This window comes from Lagopus leucura, unplaced genomic scaffold (genome assembly GCF_019238085.1).
Source record: "Lagopus leucura isolate 7727_CA_CO unplaced genomic scaffold, USGS_WTPT01 Super-Scaffold_100066, whole genome shotgun sequence".
Classification (NCBI taxonomy): domain Eukaryota; kingdom Metazoa; phylum Chordata; class Aves; order Galliformes; family Phasianidae; genus Lagopus; species Lagopus leucura.
Genome location: NW_024962310.1, coordinates 90686 through 117191, shown reverse-complemented (window position 1 = coordinate 117191; position 26506 = coordinate 90686). Strand labels below are relative to the sequence as shown.

Genomic DNA, 26506 nt, shown 5'->3' with positions numbered 1-26506 from the left:
TGCATGGTGTGAAGGCTGTGAGTAACAGCACGTACATCTGCGTGGCAGCTGAGACTTCGTGGTAAAATGGATTCAATTTTAGCAGCATCTGCTGCATGGTCAGTATTGTCTTAACAAAATCTTCAGATAGGGCCTGAGGGGGACATCCGAGGTGCTGAGCTCTGTCTCCAGGCTGTGGGATGGATGTGCAATCCAAGACCACCCAGGACGCCTCCACACTACACTCAGAGCTCTATGATAACCTCAAGATCTGCAGCGAAAGACCAAAAATCACCAGAGCAATGTGTTTCAGCAGAACAGAGCTAAAGCTTTGCTGCTGAGGTAAACGCTGCAACAGGAAATGTGGTGGGTGAAATCCCCACACGCTTGCATGCAGTGATCACAACCCAGGCAGCAAAGGAAGGCGAAGCCCCACCACAACACCTGCAAAGCAACCCGCTGCTCGTTTGACATGAGGAAAAACTTCCCCCATCCCCTAAATATGATAAAGTGGTTTATCTCTTGGGCAAGGCTCACTGGCTGTCTAATTCACTCTTTGCACCACGCTTTCAGAGCTACAGATATGCAGAAAACCCGTGAGATGATCCTTTTCTTTGCAGTTGCATGAATGTTTTTCCTTCTGAGATTTGCATCGATCAGGTTTCACTGATCTTTCTGGCATATCTGAAGGCAGTTTCTTCCATCTACGGGACCCAGCTCATCCCTTTATAAACTCGTTTTTAAAGTTAGTCACTCGCAGCAAGCAGCTGCTGTTTATTTGCAGTCTGTAATGAACTGAGGAGGATTTCTATGGAGAAACATTTAAATATTTATCCCTAAACACCTCCAGGTGAGAACATGCATACAGATCCATCTACTGTACACCCACCTGCATGCACTACCATTCCTTGCATATGATCACAGCAGCTCACGGCTGCCAGGAGCCGTGGGCAGCTAAGAGAAATTCACATTTTGCTCCCACTGGAGACTCTCACTTTTCCCAATCCTGCCTCATGAAACCCTGCCTGATTAGCAGATATAATGGCAAAGACTCCTGTCTGTGATGGAGATGCATTCCAGCAAGCCAATCTCCTGTGCAAGGCCCTCTGAATGGCAGCAATGTTTTCCATGCTGCATCCAGTCCCGCTGCAGAGCAATTTCTTGCACGCAGCATCCCAAAAGCAAGGATGTGCTGCGAAACTGCTGTCAGTGCATGCAAGCTCACATAGCAGCACCCAAAGTAAAAGGGAAAGGATGAAAATCAAGTGAATTTTGTACACAGAATAGGAAACTTGTGTGGTCCGGAGCGGCACTGGACATGCCTCTGGTCACAGCACCTTCACCTCTCCTCCAAAGCCCTCCATTCTCATTGCTGTTATTCATAGAGGTGCTGTCCCAACCTAAAAGGACTCTGCAATCATTTGAGGGGTTTTCTTGCTGGTGAGCTTCAGATAAAGAAGGCTGCACTTGGGTTCAAAATTTGGGAATACGAGGATGGAAAATATTAGCAGTGTATCCCCATAGCCGGCCTGCATTAATTCATTTGTGTAGCAGAGGAGCGGATGCGGGACTGCAGGTTAATCTAATGCAATGCCACTTCTGTTTTGCAGAGTGCAGTTTGCACTTATTGACTGTCAAAAGCAAGTTAAAGTGCACAACCCTCCTGTTTCTCCGGGCGAGATTGAAATATGAGCGGCTATTACTCTCTATCCCCTTCCTACGCAAGATGTAGGAAGTGGGGATGTTTAATTGCAAAACAGGCAAGCGCTGCTTCTCCTCCTCGGCATTAGGGGAAGGGGGTCTGCCTCTGTTTGGAACAGACCCAACCCTCATCTCCTGTTGTGCTGGGGGTTCGGCACAGGGGGGTTAAAGCAAAGGCCGCACAGCTCTGGCTCTGCTGTGCCAGCAGGTGCGCTGAATTGTGCGCTAATGAAGGAGATGCTCGCCTAACTGCCGCCTGATTAAAATGCTAATGCAGGGAGCTCGCTATCAGCTGTGTTGTTGCTGGGGGGTGGGGTTGGGCTTTTTGCAGTTAGTTAGGGAGAGCTCGACCTGTGAGGAGCACGGATGGAGGAGCTCAGCACCTTGTGAGGCTGAAAGAGGAGGAGGAGGAGGAGGAGGAGGAGGCATTTGAGCAGAGCTCTGCGGTTCCTTCCACCTTCTTTGGGGCGTCCCCACCCCCTCTGCTTCCTTTCTTGTTCCCTCCCTGCAGCTGAGGGACCGGAGCAGCACCACCAGTTTCGACTGGTGGAAAGGAGGTGGCAGGGCCATGATCCCAGAGGACATTCAGAGACTCCTTGAAGGTAACCACCAATTCCTCCTTGCTGCTCTCCTGTTTAACAGCAAATCCCCTGCAGTCGTTGCAGAGAAAGAGCCTGGAAGGCCTTTAGCATCTCATTGTGGTGATCTAGAGAGGGGAGTGGGAGGTCTACGGGAGTTACTTTTCCTCTACAGCTGATGGATGGCTTTGTGGTCCTCAGGTTATGTGTGTGCCTTTCATATCACTAATTCCGATGAGAGAAGCATAGGGGATGTGGCTGCTTGTCCTGGTGCTCAGTGTTGTCAGAATACCGGGAGTTGGCAGGTGGGTCTGTGCCTGTGTTAGGAGGGGAGCAGCTCTCTGGTGGTTCCAGAAGCTGTGTTTGTAGAGGAGAAGAGCATGGGTAAGGTTGAGAGGTGTTTTCTGCTGTGATGTCCCCACCACGTGCCTTCCGTTAAAGCACTGTGTGGGCTTTGCTGGGGTGAGCCAAAGGGGCAGGCGCACAGGGTAGAGTAAACTTGTGTGCTGCAATGAGACGCCCCTTCCCTTCCCCCCTGCTCCTTCCCCCCAGGCTTTTGCTGTAGCTGTGGTAGTGCTATGTCCTGGTTCTGGATGTTGTGCAGTGCTGTATGCATCCTTGGGGATGTGCAGAGCAAGCTGGTTGTGGTGAAGGTACAGGAGAGATTCAACCCTGCTCAAAATTGGAGATAGACTGAGAAAGCAGTGTCAGCTTCAAGCTTTGCTTCTGCTTGCTGAAGTGAAGGTGACCTCCTGAGGCCTCACATCCAAGGGAAGAAGCTGTGATGGTGGCAGCATTGCTTTCCTGTAGGCATGTGATGGAGCTTCTGGGCAGTTCAGCAGGTTTTCCTGATTTCTCTGTAAACCTGAGCAGTTGGACAGACCCCTTCCCACTGAAGCAATGGGTCAGCACTGCAGAAACTGGGCTTTCCTCATCTGCCAACCGTGCTTTGCAACCATGAATGAATTCTGCACAGGTGTGGAAAAAAAACTGGTGACTGTTTCTTTCTGCAGCAAATTTATGCAAACAGGGGAACCCATACTCAGGGTTGGTGGTTTTTTCTCTCTAGCATTGCCTTTTCTTTTGCAGTCACCTCTGCTTGCATGCTGACTTCCCCCTGCCCTGCTGACTCTTGCTGACCTCCCTGTATGTAAAGCCTGAGCAGCAGCACTGCAGGCTGAAGCAGCAGCCTTGGCCCATTGCTGCACGTTGCTGGCACATCCTGCTGCTGTAGGTGCAGGCAGGGTGATGGGAAGGAGCTGTTTGCATTCTGCTGCTCGATGCTCTGAGCTGTTGTGTTTGAGCCTGACCTGCTCTGCCTCGAGGTTTTGTGACCTTTGGTTTCCTGTTGCTCATCTCCTGACAGCACCAGCCCATTGTATCATAGAATGGCCTGGGTTGAAAAGCACCATAGTGATGTTCTAGTTCCAACCCCTGCTATGTGCAGGGTCGCCAACCAGCAGCCCAGAGCCACATCCAGCCTGGCCTTGAATGCCTGCAGGGATGGAGCATCCACAGCCTCCTTGGGCAACCTGTTCCAGTGCATCACCACCCTCTGGGTGAAAAACTTCCTCCTAATATCCAACCTCAACCTCCCCTGTCTCAGTTTAAAGCCATTCCTCCTTGTCCTTTCACTTGTGAGCAGCCATTGCCCCTCCTGTCTGTATGCTCCCTTCGAGCACTGGAAGGCCACAATGAGGTCTCCCTGAAGTCACCCCAACTCTGAGTTCCTTCCAGTCCCAGCAGTCAGGGCACACAGCCTCTCAGCCCATCAAAGCTCCTTCCCAAATGCACTGTGTCTTCCCCCAGATGTAGGTGTGAATTCTCCCCTCTGCTTTTTAATCGTGGGGGCTTTGGTGAAGTTCGCCCTTTCCCGTTTTTGATGTGCAGCGCTTTATTGTTTGCTGCTGACGCTTCTGTAAACAACTCATTTCTGCACCTGCCACCTTCCTTTAACTTAGATTATTTTCTTGTTAGCTGACTGTTTTTAATTGAAGGCTTCAGATCTCCTTCTAAAGCACAGCCTTTGTTTGCTGACAAGTAGAGCAGGCTATGAATGGAGATTAATTGCATGTCACATACCTCTGTATCAAACTTGCTGTGTCTTAACAATCTGTACAGTCTCGAGGCCTTCCAGGGGCTGGGAAGGTTTCTTGCTATGCAGGAACCAAAGGAGCTTAAGCTCATCAGGTTTTCAAACTGCATTACAATAAGAATTCTTGTGTTTAAAGTAAAAATTACAACTTGAAGAGCCAGTGCCTACTGGTGCATGGGCTATAATGTCTGCTTCCTTATATTAAGCTTTGTTCCATAGTGGAGGGCTGTATGTAAGGTGCCCAAAAGGCCAGTAGCCAATGGCTGGCTCCCCAACAGCCCTGCTGTTATCACAGAAGCCATCTCTGAGGTTGCAGTGGTTGAAAGCTGATATACCATGGCTATCTTCTCTACAGTGCAATGCTGCAGTGCTTCTGGATGCTGATTGCCTTATGTTTATGAATAGATGTGGTGGCAGCAGTTTTATTACTCGGTTCCACGTCACAAAGAAGCAGCTCAAGTTGTCATTAATTGCACAAGGTTTCAGTCCTGCTTCAGTCTAAGGGAAGCTCAGGGTATTTCTCTTTGTTTTGCACAGGTTTCTTCTGAAGGCTGAAACAGAGGTTCTTAAAAATGTGGTGTATCTGACAAATCCAGGGCTTCTGCTCTGTTTTATAGAAGCTAAAGGCAGCCTGTTTTCCTCTGCCCTGCCCAACCTCTTCATCCCAGAGGGGGGGGTCTGAAGGGCCCTTCTCTTGCAGAGTTTGGGCAGCAGAGAGGACAGAAGAGATGCTGCCCCGTGGGAGTGCAACTGCATCTGCAAAGCATAGCAGAGCCAGGAGCTGCTGCCTTCAAGGTGAGCAGCCTTAGTGCTGCTTTAAAAATAAGCAAACAAGTGCTGTGTTCTGTGGGGCTGTTGGGTTCCAGGCAGTGCTGGTGCAGCATTCTGACCCCCCCCAGCTGTCTTGTTAGCATCCTGGAAACATTAATGCAGTCTCACGGATGCTTGAGGTGTCTGCACTCTGTTGATAGGATGGGAAACTGCAGGAGGGACTGTGTGAAGCAGCAAGCAGTGATGGAGCAGAGCAGCTAGCTCAGCACTGGCTTCCATCGCTTTGGTGTTGAGCTTCTGAGTTGGCTTTCTGATGGCAGATGAGTAGAAAAGAGCAACAAGTGTTTGCCTGTGGGCATGGGAGAGATGTGCACGGCCTCTACATACCTTTCAGCTCTGCTCATTGAGTGATGATTAACGCAGAGATTTAGTGCAGCCATTAAAGGGTTATTTACTCCTCGGACTCGGGTGGCTGTGACATAATTCTTACAATGCTGTGCACTGCGTGTGGGATTAAAGTGGATGACTGCAATTGCCTCTAGAAACTCTCCTGAAGCACTTGATGAAATCTCAACTGTTTTATTTTTTTTCCCCCTCTCTTACCTTTGGTAGCTGCAGGAAATGAAAGGGAGAGCCCTGTAAACTTTCGGAGTGGATCACAGAGAGCAATCTATAAACATCAAGAATATAACGTTACTGACAAGCAGTAAAACTAACATTGGGGTGATTTACTCCGGAGCTGCTTACATATTGCTCTTCCTGATCCACTTGGAGAGTTTATGGTTAGGCTTTCTTTTTCATTTCCTGGTGCTATAAACATCGTGGCTGGCTCTGAAAGGGCTCTGCCTGCTTTGCAGGAGGGACCACAGCTCTGCTATAACTTATCCAGCAGCTGATCTGTGCTGACATGGCAGCAAGTAAATACCATATTGCAGCTGATGGCATACTTGTGGAGCTGCTTTGTGCTTTAAAAGGGCAGAAGAACAGCTGATGTTGGTCCAGTTTGCAGCTCTCATTTGCTCTTGTTGCAGCCTGCAAGGGTTTCTCTTGCTGACTGATCTCTACAGCGCTGTCTTAAAGCAGATTTGTACATAATAAACTGTCCCCTCAGCCTTCATCTATTCTTATAGTAAGCTTCTCAGAGCAAGGCATGTTTTTGTGCCTAGATACGTGTCCTTGGTTATTTCTCATGTTATTTGTAAGCAGTGCAAGTCTAGCACTGTTGGTTTGTCGTAAGTTGGTGCTGTATCCTGGAGGGGGAATTAAAAAAAGTGTGGAGATGTGCTGAAAATGAAACTTAAATGAAGCAAAAGATCCAGCAGAGCCTCAGTGGGATACCAGGCAGAGCCAGGATGTTCTGACCTGATGCCTCTGTGCTCCTGCAGCTGCTGAAACTGCTGCTGGATGTAGGTGTGTGTTTAGGGCAGCACTGTGAATTTGTGTTCCTGCCCTTCAGCAGAGATGTGCCAGCTGAGTGCTGTCATCAGAGGGGATGCATTGGGGCACTTGGATGTCCTCAGTGCTGTCTTTGTGCTTCAGGCTCTGTTTCTTGGCCACAGGTGGTGGCTGTAGTGTGGGACTGCAGGCAACGAGGCACAGGTGGTTCATCTCTGCTTCCCATGTGCTGAGAGCATCACTGTTAGGAGAGAGCTGGCAGTGACCTGGACTAGTCTGAATTTGGCTAAAATGTGCTTTTTGCTGAGTGCTCCAATGGGAAGTGATGCTTTCAGCTGAACAATCCCAGAGATGACAGCAGAGGGGTTGCAGAAAGCAGTGTCACGATCTGGCTTTGCTCCTCCTTCCCCTTGCTGCCTTGCCCAGCGCTGTGTTTCTCTGCTCCTCTTCATCACTGCAAAGACAAAGTGGGAAGGGAGCCCCGTTTGTGGGGATGCACATCTGCCCCACTCCCTGAGCACCCAGCTTGCTCCGTCCTTGCTTCTGTCCTTCACTTCAGAGAGATGTTTCTCTCTTTTCCCTCCAGCTCTCAGCCTTTCTTACGTTTGTCATAGGCAGGTGATGAAAGTAAGAGCTCACGACTTTAGCAGGGGAAGATATTCATTTCTCCTGTGGCACTTTGATCTTCTGTGCTTGCAGGTAGAGGAACTGTTTTGTTAAGGAGCTATAAAGGTTCCTGGGGCGTGCTGAGCAGTGCTGGCTGCCGTTCCGGCAGCTGAAGCATAAGGAGCTGCAAGTCTTGCAAGCAGGATATTAAACTGACATTAGTGTCACAGTATGGGGCATGAATTAAAGGTTGGAGAGGGCTGGGGGTGTACAGCACCACAGCTTTGAAGCCAATCTTTGCTAGAGGAAAGCAGCAGTAAAGCTGCCGGAATACAGGGATGGTGATGCTTTCATTTACAGAGCAGGTGTGGTTGCAAATGTTCTGTTTTTCTAAGAGGCTTCTGTAAGGAGTATAAATATTCATCCAAATAGAAGGCACTTCATCTACCTGTAGTCTCTTTGCCTTTCAGTTTAGGTTAGATTTCTACATGTAGCTGTGCTTTCCAAGTGAGAGACTACCATATTTACTTCTGCCAAGCTGTTCTGTTGGGCAAGCACAGTGTATCTGAGCATTAGCAGAGCACATGGTGTGATATATCTGTATGTGGGTGAGAGCACAACAACCTGGTGTTCAATGCCTGCTCCTTAGGAAGGTTATCCTAGTGAAAGCCACCAGCAGGGATTTTCTTTAAGCGTTGGGTGTCAGGCATCCACTGCATTAGAAGTGTTTTGGATGCTTCTCTGAATGGCAGCCCTTAAGGCTTTCATAGCAGCAGATTTTTAGGGTTTGGGGAAGCAGAGAGGTATATGGGAGGTGTTGGGTGCTGCCCACAACAGTGTAAGGCAGTGGTTAATGAGTGAAGAGAATGCATGTGGCAGAAGAGTGGTGTTCAAGCAAGGCTTCTGACCTTGCCAAAAGAGCCAACTCTTTTATTGCTGGCTGTCAGCAGGGGACAGACCCACTGGAAGCTGTGAGTCCCAGTGTCTCGTGGTGGGCTGACAGGCTGTCTTCCTCAAGTCTGCACCAGGGCTTTCTGATCCTTGAGATGCTGATGCTGCTCTCCACCAAGGACTGGTACCTTCAGCTGCCCATTAGCTTTAACTTGTTTCTTTCCCTTTACTCAGATGCTGAGTGCTTCCTGGTGGATGGGCTGCAGAACGAAAACTTGAGCCCTAGAGCAAGGGAGCAGAGGAACACAATTCTCTATGGCTTCCAGCAAGCCAGAGCCAGGTATGTATTGTCTATGTCTGTCTTCTAATGAACTTCAATAACTTAGGGTTTTTTTTTGCATATTGCATGCTGTATTCAGGAAAGAGGATAATTGGCCCATGGTTTGAAAGATAATGGGCATTTAGAAGTTGGTATAATTGAGAGTATGCTGTGTCCTTCTATTTACATCAGCTGGTTATATTTGGTTGTCTGCAGAGTTATCATTGCCTGCCTTTGGAATCTGTTGTTTCTTAAAGCAGAAAACGTGATTTGGGCAGCATCTGTACAGCTCTTGGCATATGAATCTGATGCTCTTCTTCCTCCACCGTGGTGCTATTGAGGATTTTGTGTATGGAGGGGGAAAAAATCCATTACTTGATGCTGAGATATGTGGATAAATCAATACAGTGAGCAAAGGCTCACACTGCTGGCTTGCTGCTGAAAGCATCCATGCCATGTGTGGCTCCTGAGCCCAAACACGCATTGCAAAAGGAGAGAAGATGACTTCCTAAGTTAAATCTCTGAACTGTGCTCCCAAATCTGCTGACCTCAGCCTTGTTCAAATCTGCAATGAGAATGGGAGCTGCGTCATTTGGATTTGAGAGCAAAGCAGACAAAGGCTGTGCTGTGGTGCTAGGGGAAAATCAAGGGATATAAAACAGAAAACATGTTGCTGGAGGCTTAAGTGCAACTTGGAGCCTCAGCTGCACTATATTTCTGGCTGGAAATGTGATGTATAGCTTGGTGTTTGTGCTCTAGTTAAAAGATATGAGTTGTGTCATTTGAAGTTAAGACCTGACAATAAAACTCGGGGTGGCTGACTGATGGAAGCATCCCGTTTAAATAAAACTGCTGTCAAGTCCCTGAGATGCAGAGAATTTTATCCTTTGGAAGGGCACAGCCAGCTCCTATTCCCTGCAGTCCCACTGAAGAACTTTGCAAGATGCCCTGCTGTATCTTAATCGATCTTTCCTGCTGGCTAATTATGCATCAGTTTTACTCAGCAACACGGGACTGTGTAATTATCAGCCTGGGTTGTCCTGAATAATTGAAACAAACGGGATGCAGAGGATGGAAGCCTTTGGAAATGGGGCTGTGGTGTATCTAAAGGAGAAGTGGTGTGTCCAGGGGTGCCTTGTAGTGCTGGGGAGGAACCTTTTGGTGTGGGTGCAGAGGACTGGTGTGGCTTCTGAGGCATTGCCAGGTAGTGACCTTGGATGGAAAGAGTGAAGTTAGCAGGACTGTGAACCTGAAGTATTCAGGCAGGCTTTTATTTATTCCCAATGGTCTGCAGAGCATACAACCTTAGAAATGATATATTTTTGTATGATCCAACCCTAGGTCTGTCTTGAATGAGTTTTAAAATCAGTATCATGGAACCTGATAAGTGTGTGAAGTCCTTGGTAAACTTTCTGGCACTTGAGCAGTGGGGGAGGATGCTGCTACGGCCACCCCAGGGGACCTCAGGCTTCATGGAGATCCTGTGCAGCTCTGGTGACTTGTTAGAGAAGGAGCAGCCTTTGGAGTCAGAACCATAGAATGGCTTGTGTTGGAAGGGACCCCAAGGGCTTTCAAGTTCCAACTCGCTGTCACAGGCAGGGCCACCAACCACTAGATCCAAGTATTAGATCAGGCTGCTCAGGGCCCCTTCCAACCTGACCTTAAACTAAAGAAGGGGAGACTTAGATAGGGGAGACTTAGATTAGATGTCAGGAGGAAGATTTTTACTGAGAGTGGTGAGGTGCTGGAACAGGGTGCCCGGAGATGCTGTGGATGCTCCATCCTTGGAGGTGTTTAAAACCATTCCCCCTTATTCTACTGTTATCTACCCTTGTAAAGAGAGTCCTGGGGCAAACACTGGGTTCTGAATCATGGGATTAGCCTTTGCTTTTATCTCTTTATCAGCCTAAGAAAATACAATTTGGCATAAAGCTTCCAAAAGCAGCATCTCAATGAGCAGGAGATGTGGGGAAACAGCCTCGGCATCAGGAGGGGATGTGATGCACAAATCCTTCCTGGATGTTCAGGTCAAGATATGGGCCCCAGCCCCTCTGCTTATCGAAACAGATTGCCAGTAAGTGCAGAGGGGAAAGTGAGACCCGTAGCAAAGAGCACAGGGCACTGCTGATTTCCTCCTTGTGTTTTATTGCTCGGTGGCATTTGGAAATGGTGAGAAGAGCAGCATACAAACGCTCTTCTTCTGCCCTGAGCCATTAAGGCAATGATTTGTGGTGGGAGATGACTGTAATGATGACTCTCTTTTTATCTGAAAGGCTCTGAGCGAGCCCTGCTCCTGGTGGGGAGCACAGGTCTGTCCCTTTGGGGCTTCCTGTGGCTTCGTGGCTGCTGCTCAGGAAATCAGCAGCAGTCGTGCTCAGGAAGCGCTGCGTAACGCAGTGTAGGGTTTCATTGTTTGGGTTCATCACAGACATAAGTAAACTGCTGAACTACCAGGGAGAGACGTGCAGTCTCTGAAAGGGAAGAGCTTCATCTCAGCTGATTATCCCGAGCTTCTTTCATAAGCGTTCCTTTAACTTCAGGTCTTTGTATGGCAGCTCTCCCCATGGCCTCCTAACAGTCCCCCATCAGGAGGGCCCTGATGGCTGTAATAGGAACAAGTGCTGGGGCTCTGTCTCCACGCGCTACCTGGGAGGATATATTGTTCCCCTCTCGCCAGGAGAAGTGCGGTAGGTAGGGGCTGGATTGTATTTGCAGGTTATGTATGTTTTTTGAGGCACTCAATGGTATTTCTGCTGTGTTGGAGGCGCTGCTGCGGTGCTTGTGGGAAAGCTGTCACCATGCAGCTGAGTTATGAGTCCCCGTGCTGTTTTACTTTCAGAAACCATTTGGTTATTTAAAACATGCTGTTGTGTTGGGGGAAAAAAAAAAAAAAACAACAACCAAACCAAAAGAACAAAAAAAGTGGTGTTTTCCTTTGGTTTCCCCCTCTCTTTGCAAACTTGGACCCTATTCCATTTTCTGATCTCGGATGCAAAGCCTGGCAATATATGCATCATTTTTTTTTCCCATTTTCTTTCTTATGTTAATGATCTCTTCTACTTTTGTTGCTTTCTCCAACTGCATCCATCAGACAAGTCGTAGAGTGCAGCTGGAGGTGTGGTCCCCAACAGGACAATAACAGCAGCATCAGTGCCTCGACCAAAGGCTGAGGATGCTGCTCTGGTGCTGCATGGAAAAGCAAAGTGTGATGCTAAAAAAGCAGCTCTGGATTGAGGGAGGGCAGGGGGAGGATGCCGTGCCAGGGTGAAGTTGTACTCATCTTCCAGAAACCCCAGAGCTTGTCAGTTGCTTCTGTTTAAGGTCGGTTGGCACTGAGGGTTTGTTTCAAGCTGTTCCTTGGGAAGATTGCTGCTGTTTCTTATGTCTTAGCAGAGGCAGCTGCAGAGCGAGCAGCAGATGTCCAACACCTGGAATGAATCTGATACATGGCTCTGCTCAGGAACACAGATCTGTTCTTGTCCTTTGGCAAGAGCAGCAAGCAAAAAAGGTGTCATCTTGCTGTTAAATGACCTCACCTCAGCATTTAGACACTTTTAGAGCAGTTAGGATGGCAGGGGGTGAGATGGGGAGAATGGGATTTACTTACAAATACAGAGATAAATAGTACCTCCATCTCTGTAGAGGCAGGCAGTTGTTTAAACTCCCTCCTGGAAGGCAAGTTTGCACTGATAGATATGAATTCTTAGTATTTTTTTTCCTTGTAGTGGTGCTAAAAGGAGACTCCTAAGTTGGGAGGGACCCATAAGGATCATTGAGTCCAACTCCTGGCTCCTGCAAGGCAGACCTGTCCTATACCAAAGCAGAGATGAAAAGGGCTTCGTGCTGTTTCTCATATACACCCACTGGGAAATCCAGAGTAAGCCCTGCAGCTCTACCTGCAATTTGCATGGTCACAAGTAGAAGCGTAAGGATAAATCCAACGTGGGCTGATCCTGTGTGGGGATCCTGGGGTTGTGCTGCAAATCTCAGCAAGCCATGGCAGTGTGTGACTTGTGTGTGCTGTTGCATCACTGAGCTGCTGGTTTTACTGGTTTACAAGCACAGCTGAACTGTTGCTGCTTCACTTGGATCCTCAGCTTGAGCTTGATGCTGCAGTATTGCATTAGACATCAGCTGCTGCTATGGGGCCGTAAATGGTTCACAAATGGAAGTGCATCCAAAACTTGGCCTGTTGTAGTAATCTTGGGTGTATTAACTGCCATCTACTGCTTCAATTTCGACTCTGTTCTAGAAATTTGGAGGTTTAAATTCAAGAAAACATGATTTGGGGGTAATTTTTGCTTCATTAGCGTAAATTCACTGTCTGTAGCTCATTATGCTGAATTATGTGCAATACCAAGATGAAAAGAACTTAAGGATGTGACCTTATGGGCAGATAATTGAGCTCAGCACATTAATACCAGGGCTGAGCAGAGAGGCATTCCTCCTGTTACCAACACTCCAATGGAATACTGACTTCTTATGAAGGCCTGGCGGAGTTTTAGTTAAGATGGTCTGAATTTATTCTGTAATCTCAGTAGGAGATTTTTTTTTTTCCCCCCTCCTTCCTTTGGAGAAAGATGAGGAAGGAATTCTTTGCATTCGGGGGAACAAATTCAATTCAGCTGTTATCACATTCTACCTGCTTTTATACCTGGGCTGGATGCAGCCCCTCACTCTGCCAGTAATGCAGTTTGGTGCCGTTTGGCTTTGGCTCCTTTCAGTAATTCCCATCATTTCCATTCCAGCTGATAAAATTACCCCTTATTTCACCATCCATTTCCTGGTGAATGCGTTGTTAATCTGAAACCTGAGGACTGTAAATGATTGAAATTGTGTAACCAGAGTCTCTGCCTATCTGCCGCTGCTTCTGTAGCATTTAGCTAGGAAATGCATTTGAACTGGTTTGTAGCAGGCTCTGCTAATGGTGAGCTCCTCAACCTTCCTTTCTCTTTTTCCTGTGCTTGAAATCTCGTACAGCATTGATTTTTTTTTTTTCATTTTTTTTTCTTGCAAACATTTAAAAAGCAGCGAGTATTGTGCACCAAACAAATTAGGCTGTCTTGGTATATCTAATATAACAGCTGTGGTGATATTAGTGTTCTTAATTGGACAAGAAAACGCCGGAAATTTGATTGAAACCTGACTTCATTGCATGGTTCCTGCTGAAATGGAGTCTGAGAGGAAAGTGGGGTTTAGGCTCTATAGATGCTAAAGCTGCAAAGAGACCATTATATCCATCAAGTTTGACCCCTGGCGTAATACAGACCGTAAGATCTCAGAAAGCCATTTTGCTTCCAGCCTCAAATGGATCTGCTTTGAATCCATCAGCACTGGGATGTGGCAAAGAGGTGCACGTTGGCTGGCCAGCTCACCCTGTGGGATGAAGGCTGGGTGTCATTTTGTCTTAATTGTATTTCTGTGCCACTGATGGAATTGGTGACTTTCCTGGCTGGATTTTGGCTCCTGCAGGGAGCAGTCCCAGATCAGTCAGTCCCAGCAGCATCACTGTTTCCTGGCAATGGCTTCTGAGTGCAAGAGCTCAGAGCAGCACATGCTGTTCTCCTGAAGGTGAAGCCTTCTGTGGGAGGCAGCAGAAGGTGCTGCTCCTTTTGGCCCCAGAGCTGGGGAATGTTAGTTCAGGCTGGAGGCAGAAATCGCAGTGGGTTCTCATTGGGAAGGAAGCATTCTGGGAAAGGCTGTGACTCAGTTTCCCTCTGTAATGTGACAAAACCACTTTCTTTTCCTCGTGACCCTTTGAGATCTGTTCATACAGTTGAGTTGCAAGTTCGATTGGGGCCCATTGCAGGCAGCTGCTCTGAGACTGATGAACTTGGGCTGGGATGTGCACGTTTTTCAGGAGCAAAGCACATAAACCCTTGCAGACAAGTGACACTTGCTCATGTTTGCTTGGTGAGCACGTAACCTCAAAGGCTGTACGATCACGAGGAGCGTTTCGTGTTTCCAATGGAACCAATCTGTGGCTTCTTCCTGTCTGGCCCCAAAATATGCTCTGATGAGGTGAGAGAGGTGGGTGGTTCACTGCAAACTATGTGGGGGAAATGCTTATAGGATGGCTTTTGTTAAAGGCCTGGCAGCACAGCGCTCATTCTCTTGGCTTTGTGATGGAAATTGGATATCTTTGGGCTGGCTCCCTGCTCTACACATGGCATCAAAATTCTCCATGGATTCCTTCGAGTTGGTTTTGCTGAAGGTAGTTAATCATATGGCAGGAGGCGTTCCTTCCCTCTGCTTTAAGGTCTGAGATAGCCCAGACTTTTGTATTTTCTGGGCTATTTCCTATGCTTTGAGTGCTGCCCTTCTGAGGGGATTCCTCTTGTAGCTGTTGGATGGATTCGTTGCTACCTGGGAGAAAGGGAGTGGGAAGAACACACACCAAAGCTCATCCTAACCCCCAATGCAACCTTAAATATACACAAAGGATTTCAGGGAAAAGAATGTCTGCATTTAAGCAACTTCAGTGAACAAACTGGAAATGCTGTGCCATCCTCAGAGGGTGCCATGCAGGCTGCAAGTCTTGGTGTGGCAGGTGAAGGAATTCAATCCTCGCTTTCATCTTCCATAAGAACATCTTCTCCCACTCCCAATTGAATCTTAGAACTCTTTCATTCTCTGCTTAAGCCCTTCCAGAGTGAAAATGATCAAAGCAGGAGATGAAAGACTCATCCTGATCTGATGAGATAAGAATTTTGACTGTTTCCTTATGCCTCGGTAAAATAAATAACCAAAAGCAATGCATCTTTTTGGTATTTTTTGTCCCCCCCTTTGATTTGATCAGAGTGAAACTAACGTGGGCTTGCTGGTCCGGTAGGAAATGGAACTCAATTTTACATTTTTTTAAACCATTTTACTGTATTAGAAATGACAGAGGTTAGAAACAAAGCTCTTATACTTTTATTGAACTGGAATGAGAAGTGACAGAAAATCATTTTGGTCCTAGTGCAGTAAATGTTATCACTAAAACATGTTCAGGGGAGATTAGGACAGTCTCTCAAGCACAGGAGACAAAAGTTCACCAAACAAGAAGTGATTTCTCTGTCCTTGTCTTGGGATCAGTGTCTGCTCAGGAGATGAGAGTATTCCAGCATTGGTGGCTGCTGGGTTTGGGGATGGATGGGGTTTGGGTGCGGAGGAAGGATGAGGACTTCAGGGCTCTGCATGTTGAAGAGCAGGGAAATAAAGGCATGGAGCTGCTCTGACTTGTTCCTTTGACCTCAGGCACGTTCTGGGATGGAAAGAGGGAGGTACAGCTGCCATAGGGTGCATAGGAAAGAGTTGGTGTTAATAGGGGACTGCTGCCAGGAGCACCCAAGGATCTGCAGCCCTTTCTGGCCACTGGTGTGGCTCCTTCCAATGTATTTAGCTGTAATTTATCACCATAGGAGCCCGTTCTCCCAGAAAAATCCCTTGGCTGCACGTGTTTTCTTTTCCTTTTTGTCCAAAGAAAACGAGACAAATAAATATTATGCCCTTAATCAGAATTCTGTTGTTGTTTTCTAATTAATCTGTGTCAGTAGCTTGAATGTTTGTATTAAATCATTTTCTTCATGAAAGCTTTTAATGAGTAAACAAATTGATTGGATTTTTACAGACTGGATTCTTGCCACTGATGCCTATAGACCAACCCTTTGTTATGCATTTTGCCTGTGAATGGGTCACTCTGTGGCTTCTCCCAACTCCTTGATCTGTTTCCAAACTGTGTCTATGCTGTTTCCATATTAAAATGGTTCATGCTACAGCCAAAGGCATTCTCAGAAGTGTTGTGAGAGAGAAATCATGGTGAATTTCTGTGGCCATCCCTATGGGGGATGTGTGTGTCCAGCCTCCTGAAACTAGAAATGCTGTGTGTGAGCTCCTTGCTGGGCAAGAGATGCTGCTGCACATCATTCTAGGCTTTTAGATACTCTTGCAGGAGAATTAGGAAGCGTGGATTGGTGATGTGCATCCCATGAGGTTTCATGTTCATGGCTCTGCAAGGAGGTTTTTGCAATTTTTGGATCAGTGATCTTTCCATGCTCCTAAATGAGGACGGTACCTCTGCTAGATGGAGATGGCCAAAGAGCAGAGAGCTGGGATGGGAGGAGGGGGAGGAAAATAAGAAAGAAACTGGAAGATTCGGAGATGCAAAGGCTGATCAGGGCATCTCAGTGTGTTCAAGTGTGTTGTCGAGTTCTTGATGTGACCTGCTCTTAGAAGAGCTGCAGGACAGATTGCATCCCTGCAAGCAGCTCTTTGCACTCGAGGCTGTGAAGGGAATGGCCACATAAACCTGATTGCTTTGAGAAAGAGAGCTGCAATAGGAGGAGGAGGTTGAGAGCCTTTGAAGCTCTTGGAAAGGAGGGGATCTGGTTAGCAAAATTGGTTCCTTAGGTAGCAGAGGGTGTCCTGGGGCCAGCTAGCATCAGTAGGACTTGTTTCCCCTACATATTTCTTGCACAAAATACATTGAGAACATCAACTAGATTCCTGGCAGTGTGTCTGGTATTATTCTCCCATCTGTCACTTTTTCATCAGGCTGGAAAAAAGAAGTCATTGCAAAAAAAATCATATATGCTTATGCTTGCCTCTTTCATGTATTTATGTATTTTTGTCTTGTAGGTACCACTTGGAGTTTCTGCCCCGAGGTGAGTACAAGCTGGTGGGAAGGAGGGGGGATTCTCAATGTTAAGGGGTTGGGGAGCAGGGGAGGGCTGGTTGTGTGCTGGTTTCTTTGCAGAGTTGGCAAGGAGAAGAGCTTAAAATGAACGTTTGGAGCTGTGTGAGGGGCAGCTCTTAGGGATGGAGAGGTGCAAGGCTGTGATAAGGGCTACGGCAGGAGCCAGAGTTGGTGTTTTATCTTGTGTAGAAGTCAGTTTTTCTTCTCAAGAGTCAGTAAATGGATAGAGCTTTGAGTGATGGATCCAGTGGAAGGTTGGCTGTGGTGTGGGGTTATGGTCGCTTCCAACCAAACCACTCTATGGGATGGTACAAATATTCTATGGAATAACACAGAAATACGTGGGGCTGACATTAAATACCTTGGACAAGCCCAGGAAATGTTCCTGCTCATCTCCTGTCTCCAGAAGAGACTTGAGGTTCAGGAAGGACAGCATATTCCTGTGGCCATTGAGTTGGAGGCAAACACTTCAGGGTATCCTTCAGCCTGCTGCTTCCAATCTTATTGCACCTCTGTTAACCTGAACTTGATGGTGAGTCAACCTCCAGGTGCAGACAAACAGCCAGGCTGTAAATTCCTCAGGACCACGACCATCCCTCCCTCGTTATGTCTGTTAACAAGCTGGGAGAACCTGCTCACCACTTTGATCTCCATTTCTGCAGTAATGTGGGTGATGATTTAGGCTTTGCAGGGTGCCTGCAAGTGGCCAGCAGTGTCAGTGAGGACTTCTGCACATCCAGGGCAGCTGATGGCTTTGCATTTCCTCAGGGCTGACCTGGAGCTCCTTTGACTTCAGATGGGATCGGTGCAGCTGAGCTCTGATGTCCGATTTGGGACAGTGGGGTACAACCAGGCTGTGGCAAAGGCGTGTGGTTTTGGGGGCTTACTGCAAGCAATGACTGCCGTAGGTGAGCACAAACAAGGATCTGCCAGTGCTCAAATGAGGAGGGAGCTGGGGCTGTAATTAAAAAAACCCCCGTGAGCATTCTGAATCGGCTAATCCTTCATTTACTCCAGGAATAAATTCCACTACGTTACCTCCTTGATCAGGGCCCACTTCCAGCACATCCTGCCTGTCTGGCAGCACAGAAATGTCAGAAATGCAGCAGCGCTGCAATTCCCCTTAGAACAGTGTTATCACATTTTAATATGAGCCTCAGTGCAGCCTCGGTGCTTCTAATTGCTTTCAAACCATTGTTTTCGTGCGTTCGGTTGATGAACCCAGCATCTGGCATCATTTGAGAAAGTACAACAGACAGCTGTGCTCAAAATTAAAAAAAAAAAAAGTGAGAAAGGATTAGAACACATAAAAGGGCTCAAAATTAGTTGTGTTTTTTTTTTTTTTTTCTTTCAATTTTGAAAGTTCATACAATTCAGAGGGTGGAGGAGGGATGTGCTTTTGTTCTGTTTGAAATATCACGTTCTTTTATGGAGATGGAAATCTAAATGTTAGATAGATTGGTTGGTAGAAGTGCAGAGTTGGTTTGTAAATGAAGCGTGCAGCTCATGGAGAGCTGCATGGAGTTACTCATGAGCAGTTGGGTCTTGAGGTGCGTAGCAAACTGAACTCATCTCACTGCCATTTTGGAGATCCAAGGCTATCCTGAGGAAATGAACTAAAAATTCAGCAGAACGTGGGCTGGGACGTAAGCTTGGCTCCAGGGAATGATGCTGTGGGAGAAGGAGAGGTGGTGATGGGACTTGGTGTGTGCTGGGTGGGAAAGAACTGGAGAATGAGTGTGGGGTTCTGCCTTCTTTTAAAAGGCCAAACAGATGACAACGATCTCATGTGGGATGTATGGGTAAGAGGATTGCATGAGTTTTCTGCCTAGCTGCAAATTAAATAACAGGTTGACTGGGGGTGGAGGGGGAACGAAGGAAGGACTGATGCTTAGAAGGTTTGGGATGCTCTTACTAGATGCTTCTCTTAAGACCAAAACTGTTGCAGCTTTCCCACCTGCTGGGTTCTGGTATTGGCCAAAATTAATAGAATCACACCTGATATCTCCCAGCAAGCAGAAAAAGCAGCAGTGTTGAGGATGGGTTGGGTAGAGCAGTCCAGTTTCAGAAGGGTAGAGCTGAACAGAGTGCAGTGCATCCAGGGATGCTGTTGGCTGCAGTGTGGAAGTGCAGGATATTGGTGCCTGGTTCCTTTGGTGCTTTTTGAACAGAGCACAAGAGTGACTCGTTTCCTTTTGGAGGAGGGTTGACTGCGTTTGTGAAGCGTTTTGTGCCCCTTATGTATTTTGTGCGTGCACAGCCCTGCTGTCTTGCAGCAACCTTCTCTTTGTGGAATGAGAACCAAGGGAAGTTGGCCAAGAAAATCCCAGCCGGGGCCTGGATCTGCTCTACACCTCACTCAGGTTGCTTTCTGTGCTTCTCAACTCAGAATGGAGTGCAGGGGAAACGTTCTGCATCAGCTTTGAGCAGGAAAGGAGCGGTGTGAGGGAGCAGCACCAGGCCATTCTGGGGTACTGCAATGCATTGGGATTCACGGAGGGAGGGGGAAACTGCAGGCAAGAGGAGATGGTTCACTGGGGAGAGGTGGGGAGCACTGCAGAGAGAAGGGTTAGGAAAGGGAAGATGGGTTTGTGTCTAAATAAGAGAGCTCTGCAGTGGGGCTGAAGTTTGGCTTTGCTGGAATGGAGCTCGGCATTGAATTGCTGCTGTTGTGCTTCAGCTGCTCTGTTAGTAAAACTGAAAGTATCCACTGTTTGATGAACACAAAGGGAGAATATAATATAGCCAGTGGTACAGGTGAATTAGTTGAAATCATGGGTGTCTGTGCAGCATTTGGAGATCTTTAGGAGCAAAAGCTCCTCTGATGCTCTGTATGAAGGCTCAGGCTGCTGGAGATGGAGGAAATGTGGCTCTGCCTCCCCAGGACTGAGAAAGAACTTGCTTCCATTGCGTTTATGGTAACACTGTCACTTTTTCAATCAAAAATGCATTCATTCCAAGTGGTTTTAAAACATCTGAGCTTCTGCAGGGATCATTTCTGAATGTAAATGATCACTGAAGTATTCACAAATGTTCAAAACAGAGAACAGGTATTGTTGCTCCCGTTTCTTAAGCTGAAGAAAGCTGAGGCTCCAAACGTGTTCCCAAGGCATTAGAGTATATCTACATCCAGGAATTGGGTCCAGCTCTCCTGATTCTCCCACCTCTGAGACCTTCAGCTTCAAAGCCTCTCCTCCCTGATGGAGGAATCCATAGAAATGTACGGCATGGAGCGTGGGGATAAGGGATGTGCTGGGATAAAACACACCTTAAAAATCAGGAGCCTTCATGTTTTGCCAAAGGCTTAAGGAACTGTGGAAAGCCTTAGGCCCCTTCTCTTCTGGTATATAGTATTTAGATGGAGCATGTATTATTTTACCTCTGGCCTTGCTTGCTTTGGCTCAGCGTTTCGTGGTGGCTAGCTGTTAAAGGTGCTGGCTGCCATAGCAGTGCATGAGATCCGCATAGCTGAGGCACGCAGGCAGCTTCCTTTCATTAACTGGCATTGTACAATGGCCTTAAGTATCAGATTTATGAAGTAGCTTTCCTCTATGCAACCTCAAATCTATTGAATCAAACCGGAGGGGAGGCGGAACCGCTGCTCCCTGCTATTGCATACTTGGTTCATGTAGTTATGACAAGTACAAGTAGCAAATCATTAAAGCAGCAAAAACACCATCTTTACAGTAAAGATCCCCTTTGAAGCTGAGGCGGAGTGTTCCTGAATTAATGGAGTGCATGGTGATTTTCTTAAGTTTTATTTATAAAAAAGCCTCTTTGCATCCATGCCAAGAGGCTCCGGCTCAGTGGTAAGCAGGGTTCACGCACAGAAACCCGCTCTAGATTGATGATGTGTTGGAAAAGGCAAGGGAAAAAATAGCAAATTGACAATATTTGTACCATATTGTTAAAATATCCATCCTGTCGCCATGCGTGGAATCCCCCTGCTTTATAAACACGAGTGCCAGCTCCAATCCTCGAGATGTCATAACATGGAGAGACAAAAAGAAAACACAAAACGTGGGTTAGAATGCCTTCTGAAGTCCAGGATGTGTTTGGGTGGTGTGTGGGACAGAGTTAATTAATGGAAAATAGAATATACACAAAGGCACATGTTCTTTAAGTTAAAAAAGAAAAGCTTTAACATCAACACTTCTGACAGCTCCCTTTGTTAGCACTGAGCTTTGCTTCCTGCAGCTCCAAGAGTGCAGTTCTCCTCTCTGTGTGCATTATATGGGCAAGATAGTCTATGAAGAAAGTGCTTCTAGCATCCAGATCTCTCATTTCATAGTTGTACAGACTGAGCAGCTGCATAGTGTTGCTTTTATACGGGCTTATAAACGATGCTGTTACCTTATGCACAGATTTTGGAGGTGAGCAACGATTCCAGGAGCAAACCTGGGCTCTGTGGAGGCATGTGGGTGCTCCTATTGATGTCTGTGGGCAGATAAACCAAGAGATGTGTAACTTTGGTACATCTGCTTTGTGTGTCACGCGTTCAAAACGGATGCCAAGCCCAAAACAAACACATCACCTGATTGAACAGAAAGGTTTATTAGCTTCACTCAGCTGCCAAATGAAGAACTTGTGGAATTTATAATAGGGTTGGGAAGCCAGGTTGCAGCCACCAGTGGTTTGTTTGGGTTATTCAGCGTTCAAATTCAAAACTTGCAGGCCTTGAGAATTGGGTGAATGAAGGCAACATCCATGCTTTTTTTTAAAGCCAGTCCATTGGTTTGAGGCTTTCTGCAGACTTCAGGAAAGTTTCTGGGTTTGGATTCCTGTGCACTTCTTAGAAAGCTCTGTTCCGTGAAACGAGAAGCCAATGCCCATAGAGTTCTGAAAGCAGCCTTAGACCTTAGGACAGAGCTCACATCACTGCCCTGTGCTGCCCTCCATGGAGGACTTCAGGGCATCCTGGGCTCCAAAGAACAAAGCAATGCACCTTAAAGAGGAAGGGATAGAAATGGCAGTGAAGATGCTGCATGTACAGATGGTGGTTTGGGGAGCCCTGGGAAGTTAGTAACTTCTATTGCTCTCACTCTGGTTAATAAAATACTCCTTGTATTTCAGGTGCCTTCTCCTAGCAAAAGGTACCCTTTTGCTCTACAAAACCAAGGGTAAAGGATGCAGGTTCTCAGGTTTGAGATGGATGGGAGCCTTTAGGATGAGGAATGCTTCTGAGCTGTGCTGGGAAGATTGGTGCCCATTGCTTCCTGAGCCTTTGATTGCTGGGTCTGGGGCTGGAGCACAGCTCTGAGTTCCCCCTACCGACCCTTCAGCCTGTCCAAATCCAGAGTTTTCAGGCACTTTCCCTTCCCCACTGTGACTTCAGTGCTGCTTTGCCTTGTAGAGCAGTAATTCTGCCCTTTACTAAGACTCCCTCCTGAAGCACAACTGCAAAATCACCCTCTGCCCTATCCCAAATGCCTAATGAGCATCTCCTCCACTCCCTGGAATGCCCATCGCCCTGCTGTGTGCTCCCAGCTCTCATCTTTGCACTCTCTGTTCTTATTTTTTCTCAACAGCGAAAATTGCTGCAGATACGGGCAAGACAGCCTCCTTGTGTCTTGTCATTGGAATATGTTTGCTAACCTCCAGCTCCCTTGTGGGTTTATTCCACTTCTTCCCTGTTTGCTCAGAAAGCTTTTGGCTACAAACGTAGGCTGAGCCTCCTGAAGCTGCCACAAGCACTGCTCAGAGCTACTCCTCTCCGCTACCATTGATGCAGACACCTTTTTAGCTACCAAGCTGCGTTTGTAGAACTGCCTTGTGAGTGACTGCAGTGCACAAATACAGGGCCCAGCTTCTCAGCTGCTGTTTTGCTGCGTCCTTAGCAGAGCTGCTAACTCAGGAGATGAACCAAAGTGCAGATTTGTGATCTCCCTGTTCCTCAGTGTCCCTTGTATTCTTTAAATGAAGGCTTTGCCTCTTCAAGCAGCCTCACCAGCACTAATTTATTAGTGGCCAGAAGTTGTACGTAGCTTTTAGCAGGTTTTGCTGGCGTTGGATGGGCTTTGTATTTCACCTATGTTACCAGGTCATAAAAGAAAGGATAAATCTTGTTTACTTGTTTACATCCCGTGGGAATCTGCTGCTGCTCCGAGTTTCAGGCTTGTTCCTAACCAGGCTGAGATGTGCTGTGCTTCCCCTGTCAGCAGCTGTTCTGTGTAGCTGCTGCCCACTTAAGAGGCGGAATATACAGAGCCTGTACTGAAAGGGTGCCAAGGGCTGCAAGAGAGGAGCTGGAGGGAGGAAGTCAGAGGGGGAGGAAGAGAGCAAATGCACACTGAGAAAAGGAGGGGAAGAGAAAACCAGGGAGCTCAGCTGAAGAGTGACATGAGAGGCTGGCTGGGATACAGAAAATGAGGAGTAATGGCAAAGCTGCAGTGTGAGCTCAGCAGCTTTTGTGTCTCCCTGGGTTTGGGGAGTTATGTGGGCCTCTGAGTTTATCACAGGCTTAGTTTTGCAAGCAAGAGCTTTGTGCTCTCACAGGGCAGCCCTGCTGAAGTGTTCTTCTAGGCAAGGTTTGCAAGCTGCTGGCTTCTTGAACATCACGTGCAGGGTGGTGTTTTTGGTATGAGAATAGGTGTTTTTGTTGTTGTTATTAGAAGTAAATCCATAATCAGTGGTGGGAGAGCTTTGATTTGAGTATTTGCATGTGGATCAATCATGTCCAGGTTATTTTCTCTCTCGTATCATCTTGAAGCTTCTCTACTGCACAACAAGGAGAGAAAACAGTTTAACTCAATGATCTCTGAGCTTTCCAGCCCTCTTCAGGCTTATTCTCTCAGAGCCGACAAAACTTACACAGTTTTCGGCACAATAGAAGGCTCAGGCCGTTCGTAGGGCTTTGATAGGAACAGGTTTTGCTCCCCAGCTGCAAACCTGCCCGTTTCTCTCCCTTTAAGGACCCCACAGCTGCACGGCCCCGCTCTCTCGGCCGGCTCTGCTCACCACGCGCTGCGGAGCGGCGGCCCGGCGCGATGCTGCGCGCTGCAGCCCCCCCTGCTGGCCGCGTCGCGTTACTGCAGGCCGAGCCGCCCGCGCCGCTGCAGGGAGGAAGCCGTGCGAGAGCGCTTCGACTTCCTCGTCGGTTTTGCCCATAAGCGGCAGTGTTAGTGGGCCATTAATTTGTTTTACTGCGTGCAATTAGTAAAAAGAGGATCTCGAGTGTGCGAAATGAGTCTTTGGGTTGGATTCGCGCGTCACCTGTTGACCCAAACGGGTCTTTCGTTTGGAAAACAAGGGTAAATGGGCTCCTGCTGATTGAGAGGAGGTCCCACACTTTGCTTTTGACCTTACTGCAATGAAGTAAACCTGTCCTGCTCACAGAATGCAGCATAAACAAAGAGGAGTTATTTTCTGCATGTAGTTCCCCCCCCCGCCCCCAAAGAAAACATTTATTAAGTGGGATAAACACTTCAAGATCTATAGATAAGGATTCTTTTTTGTGGCTGTGAAGAGCGCTGCTGTTGTTGGTATGGTTGGGGAGGGGAGGAAGGCCACGTGTGCACACTCAGATGTATGCAGCTAAAAGGAACTTAGGATCTGAGTGCAGAAACTCTGCGTGCACCAAAACCCTCAGCTGTTGGTGTATTAATCACAGGGACAAATCACACAAATCCATATGGGTGCTTAGGAGCTGATGAAGCCTTTAAGGCATTCAAAAAAAAGAAACCTCATACATTTCCCAGCGCATAAATGTGTTTTAAAAGGTACGTAATTTATAATAGCAACGTTGACGGAGCTTTAACTACACTGCAAAAGCTAAACTGTAATATATTTGCGTGTGAGCTGTGCTTACTGTGTGGGTGCCTCTCTGCTGATGTGTTTCCATGTGATTCTCTGTAATTTCAGCGCTGATTGTAGTCAGGGATATTAAACCATAGTATTGATAATACTTTTACAGCTCTGCTTTGGGAAATGTGTTCCTGCTAAATTAGTCCCTGAAAATGTAGAGATATTAACAGCGCCGAGCATGGAGGCAGACGGGAGTTGGATCAGAGGCCTTTATTTTGTAGTGTGATGCTGAAGAGTCATTACTTTAAAGCAGGAACTTCGTTTCCTTGAATATTAAGTGGAGTTGGGGATTTTTACTTCCGCTTTGGTGTGAAATTCCTTATCATAAAGTGTAAATGGAACCCGCTGGGTATTGATTTTTCTTGGGCTCTAAAAAGATGCTTAATGAAACCCTGGGTACCTAAAGGCCTCCAGTGCATGCCAAGTGAGCTTAATTGCAGTTCCCTTAACAAGCTACTGGAGATGCTCCCCTTTCTACAAAGCAGCCCTTTCACCTATTTAAGTCCCTTTTCTTTCTGTCTGTTGTGATGCTTTAATTCACTTTTTGAATATATATGAAGGACGAAGTACAGCTTAAAGAATCACAGAATGCCCTGGGTTGAAAAGGACCACAGTGATCATTTAGTTCCAACCCCCTGCTATGTGCAGGGTCGCCAACCAGCAGCCCAGGCTGCCCAGAACCACATCCAGCCTGGCCTTGAATGGCACCAGGGATGGGGCATCCACAGCCTCCTTGGGCAACCTGTTCCAGTGCCTCACCACCTTCTGGGGGAAAAACTTCCTCCTAAGAGCTTTCTGCCAGCTCCCAGCCCTGCTCTGCTAGAGCTGCAGGACTCATTTCCAGCACCACAAGCACAAAGTGCAGCTCAGATGGCCCTTCCTTGCAGCCAGCAGCACTTGTGCTGCTTCCTAATCGAGTTCTTTGCGTTCCCTTCTTGCTAATATCTTTGCTTGACCTTCCAGCAGACAACCTGCTGAGCTCCAAGCAGGCCCTGCTCAGTGCCCACCAGCACGGATGCATGGGCCTGGCATCCCAACCCTGGGGACACGATTTGTCCCTCTGCAGTTTGCCCAGTAGAGGCACACGAAAAACATCTGTGTTAATTACACACAGTGCCTTCAAGCCTCTCTTTCTGCTGCTGTGCAAGAAGCTGTTTCCACAGAAAACATCAGGCAGCTGAATGATGGCTTTCCTCCCTTCCCCTTTTCTCCCTTCCCCATCTTTTCTATGTTCCTATGTTCCATGACAATCACAAAGCAAGAAAAGGCACTGAACACACTCAGGGGTAGCCAAGCAGTGCCAGGGGACCCCAGGATGAGGTGTAAGCCCAAGGAACCTCTCGCTCTTCCCCCTCAGAGTCAGTCTTGCAGTTGTTCATGCTCCAAAGCACGATGAGTTGGGGGGGTTTTGCTGAGGATCTGAGTGGGAAGATAGAGCAGCTCTGCGTCAGGTGCAGGGTAATTATTTGCTGGAGTTCTGTGCTATTTGGTTTTTATTCCCCGTGTTTTCATTAAAAGCTAATGAGTTTTTTCTTTTTTTTCCCTCTGTTCAAAACAATAGCTTGGCCCCTGACAAGTTGTGGGTTATTTTTTCTGCTTGGACTCAACTAGCTGTTGCTGCTCCATAAACTTAATGGAAAAGGAGATGAAAGCACGAAAGTTTGTAAAACAAATCCTTGTTCCCTTCCTTT

General features: G+C 47.3%; 1 protein-coding gene across 2 annotated transcripts in view; it reads left to right on the top strand.

Annotated features, from left to right (window-relative positions):
• Positions 1–2104: 2104 nt before the first annotated feature.
• The window catches only part of SKAP1 (src kinase associated phosphoprotein 1), a 114230-nt gene continuing 89828 nt past the window's right edge, over positions 2105–26506 (top strand). The window contains exons 1-3 of one of the 2 annotated variants that reach the window (XM_042886939.1): positions 2105–2282; positions 8251–8356; positions 16955–16980. In XM_042886939.1, coding sequence (XP_042742873.1) covers positions 2249–2282; positions 8251–8356; positions 16955–16980 — 166 coding nt within the window. In that variant the 5' untranslated portion in view covers positions 2105–2248. The remainder of the gene's footprint in view (positions 2283–8250; positions 8357–16954; positions 16981–26506) is intronic. The other variant, XM_042886938.1, reaches the window with a different exon arrangement.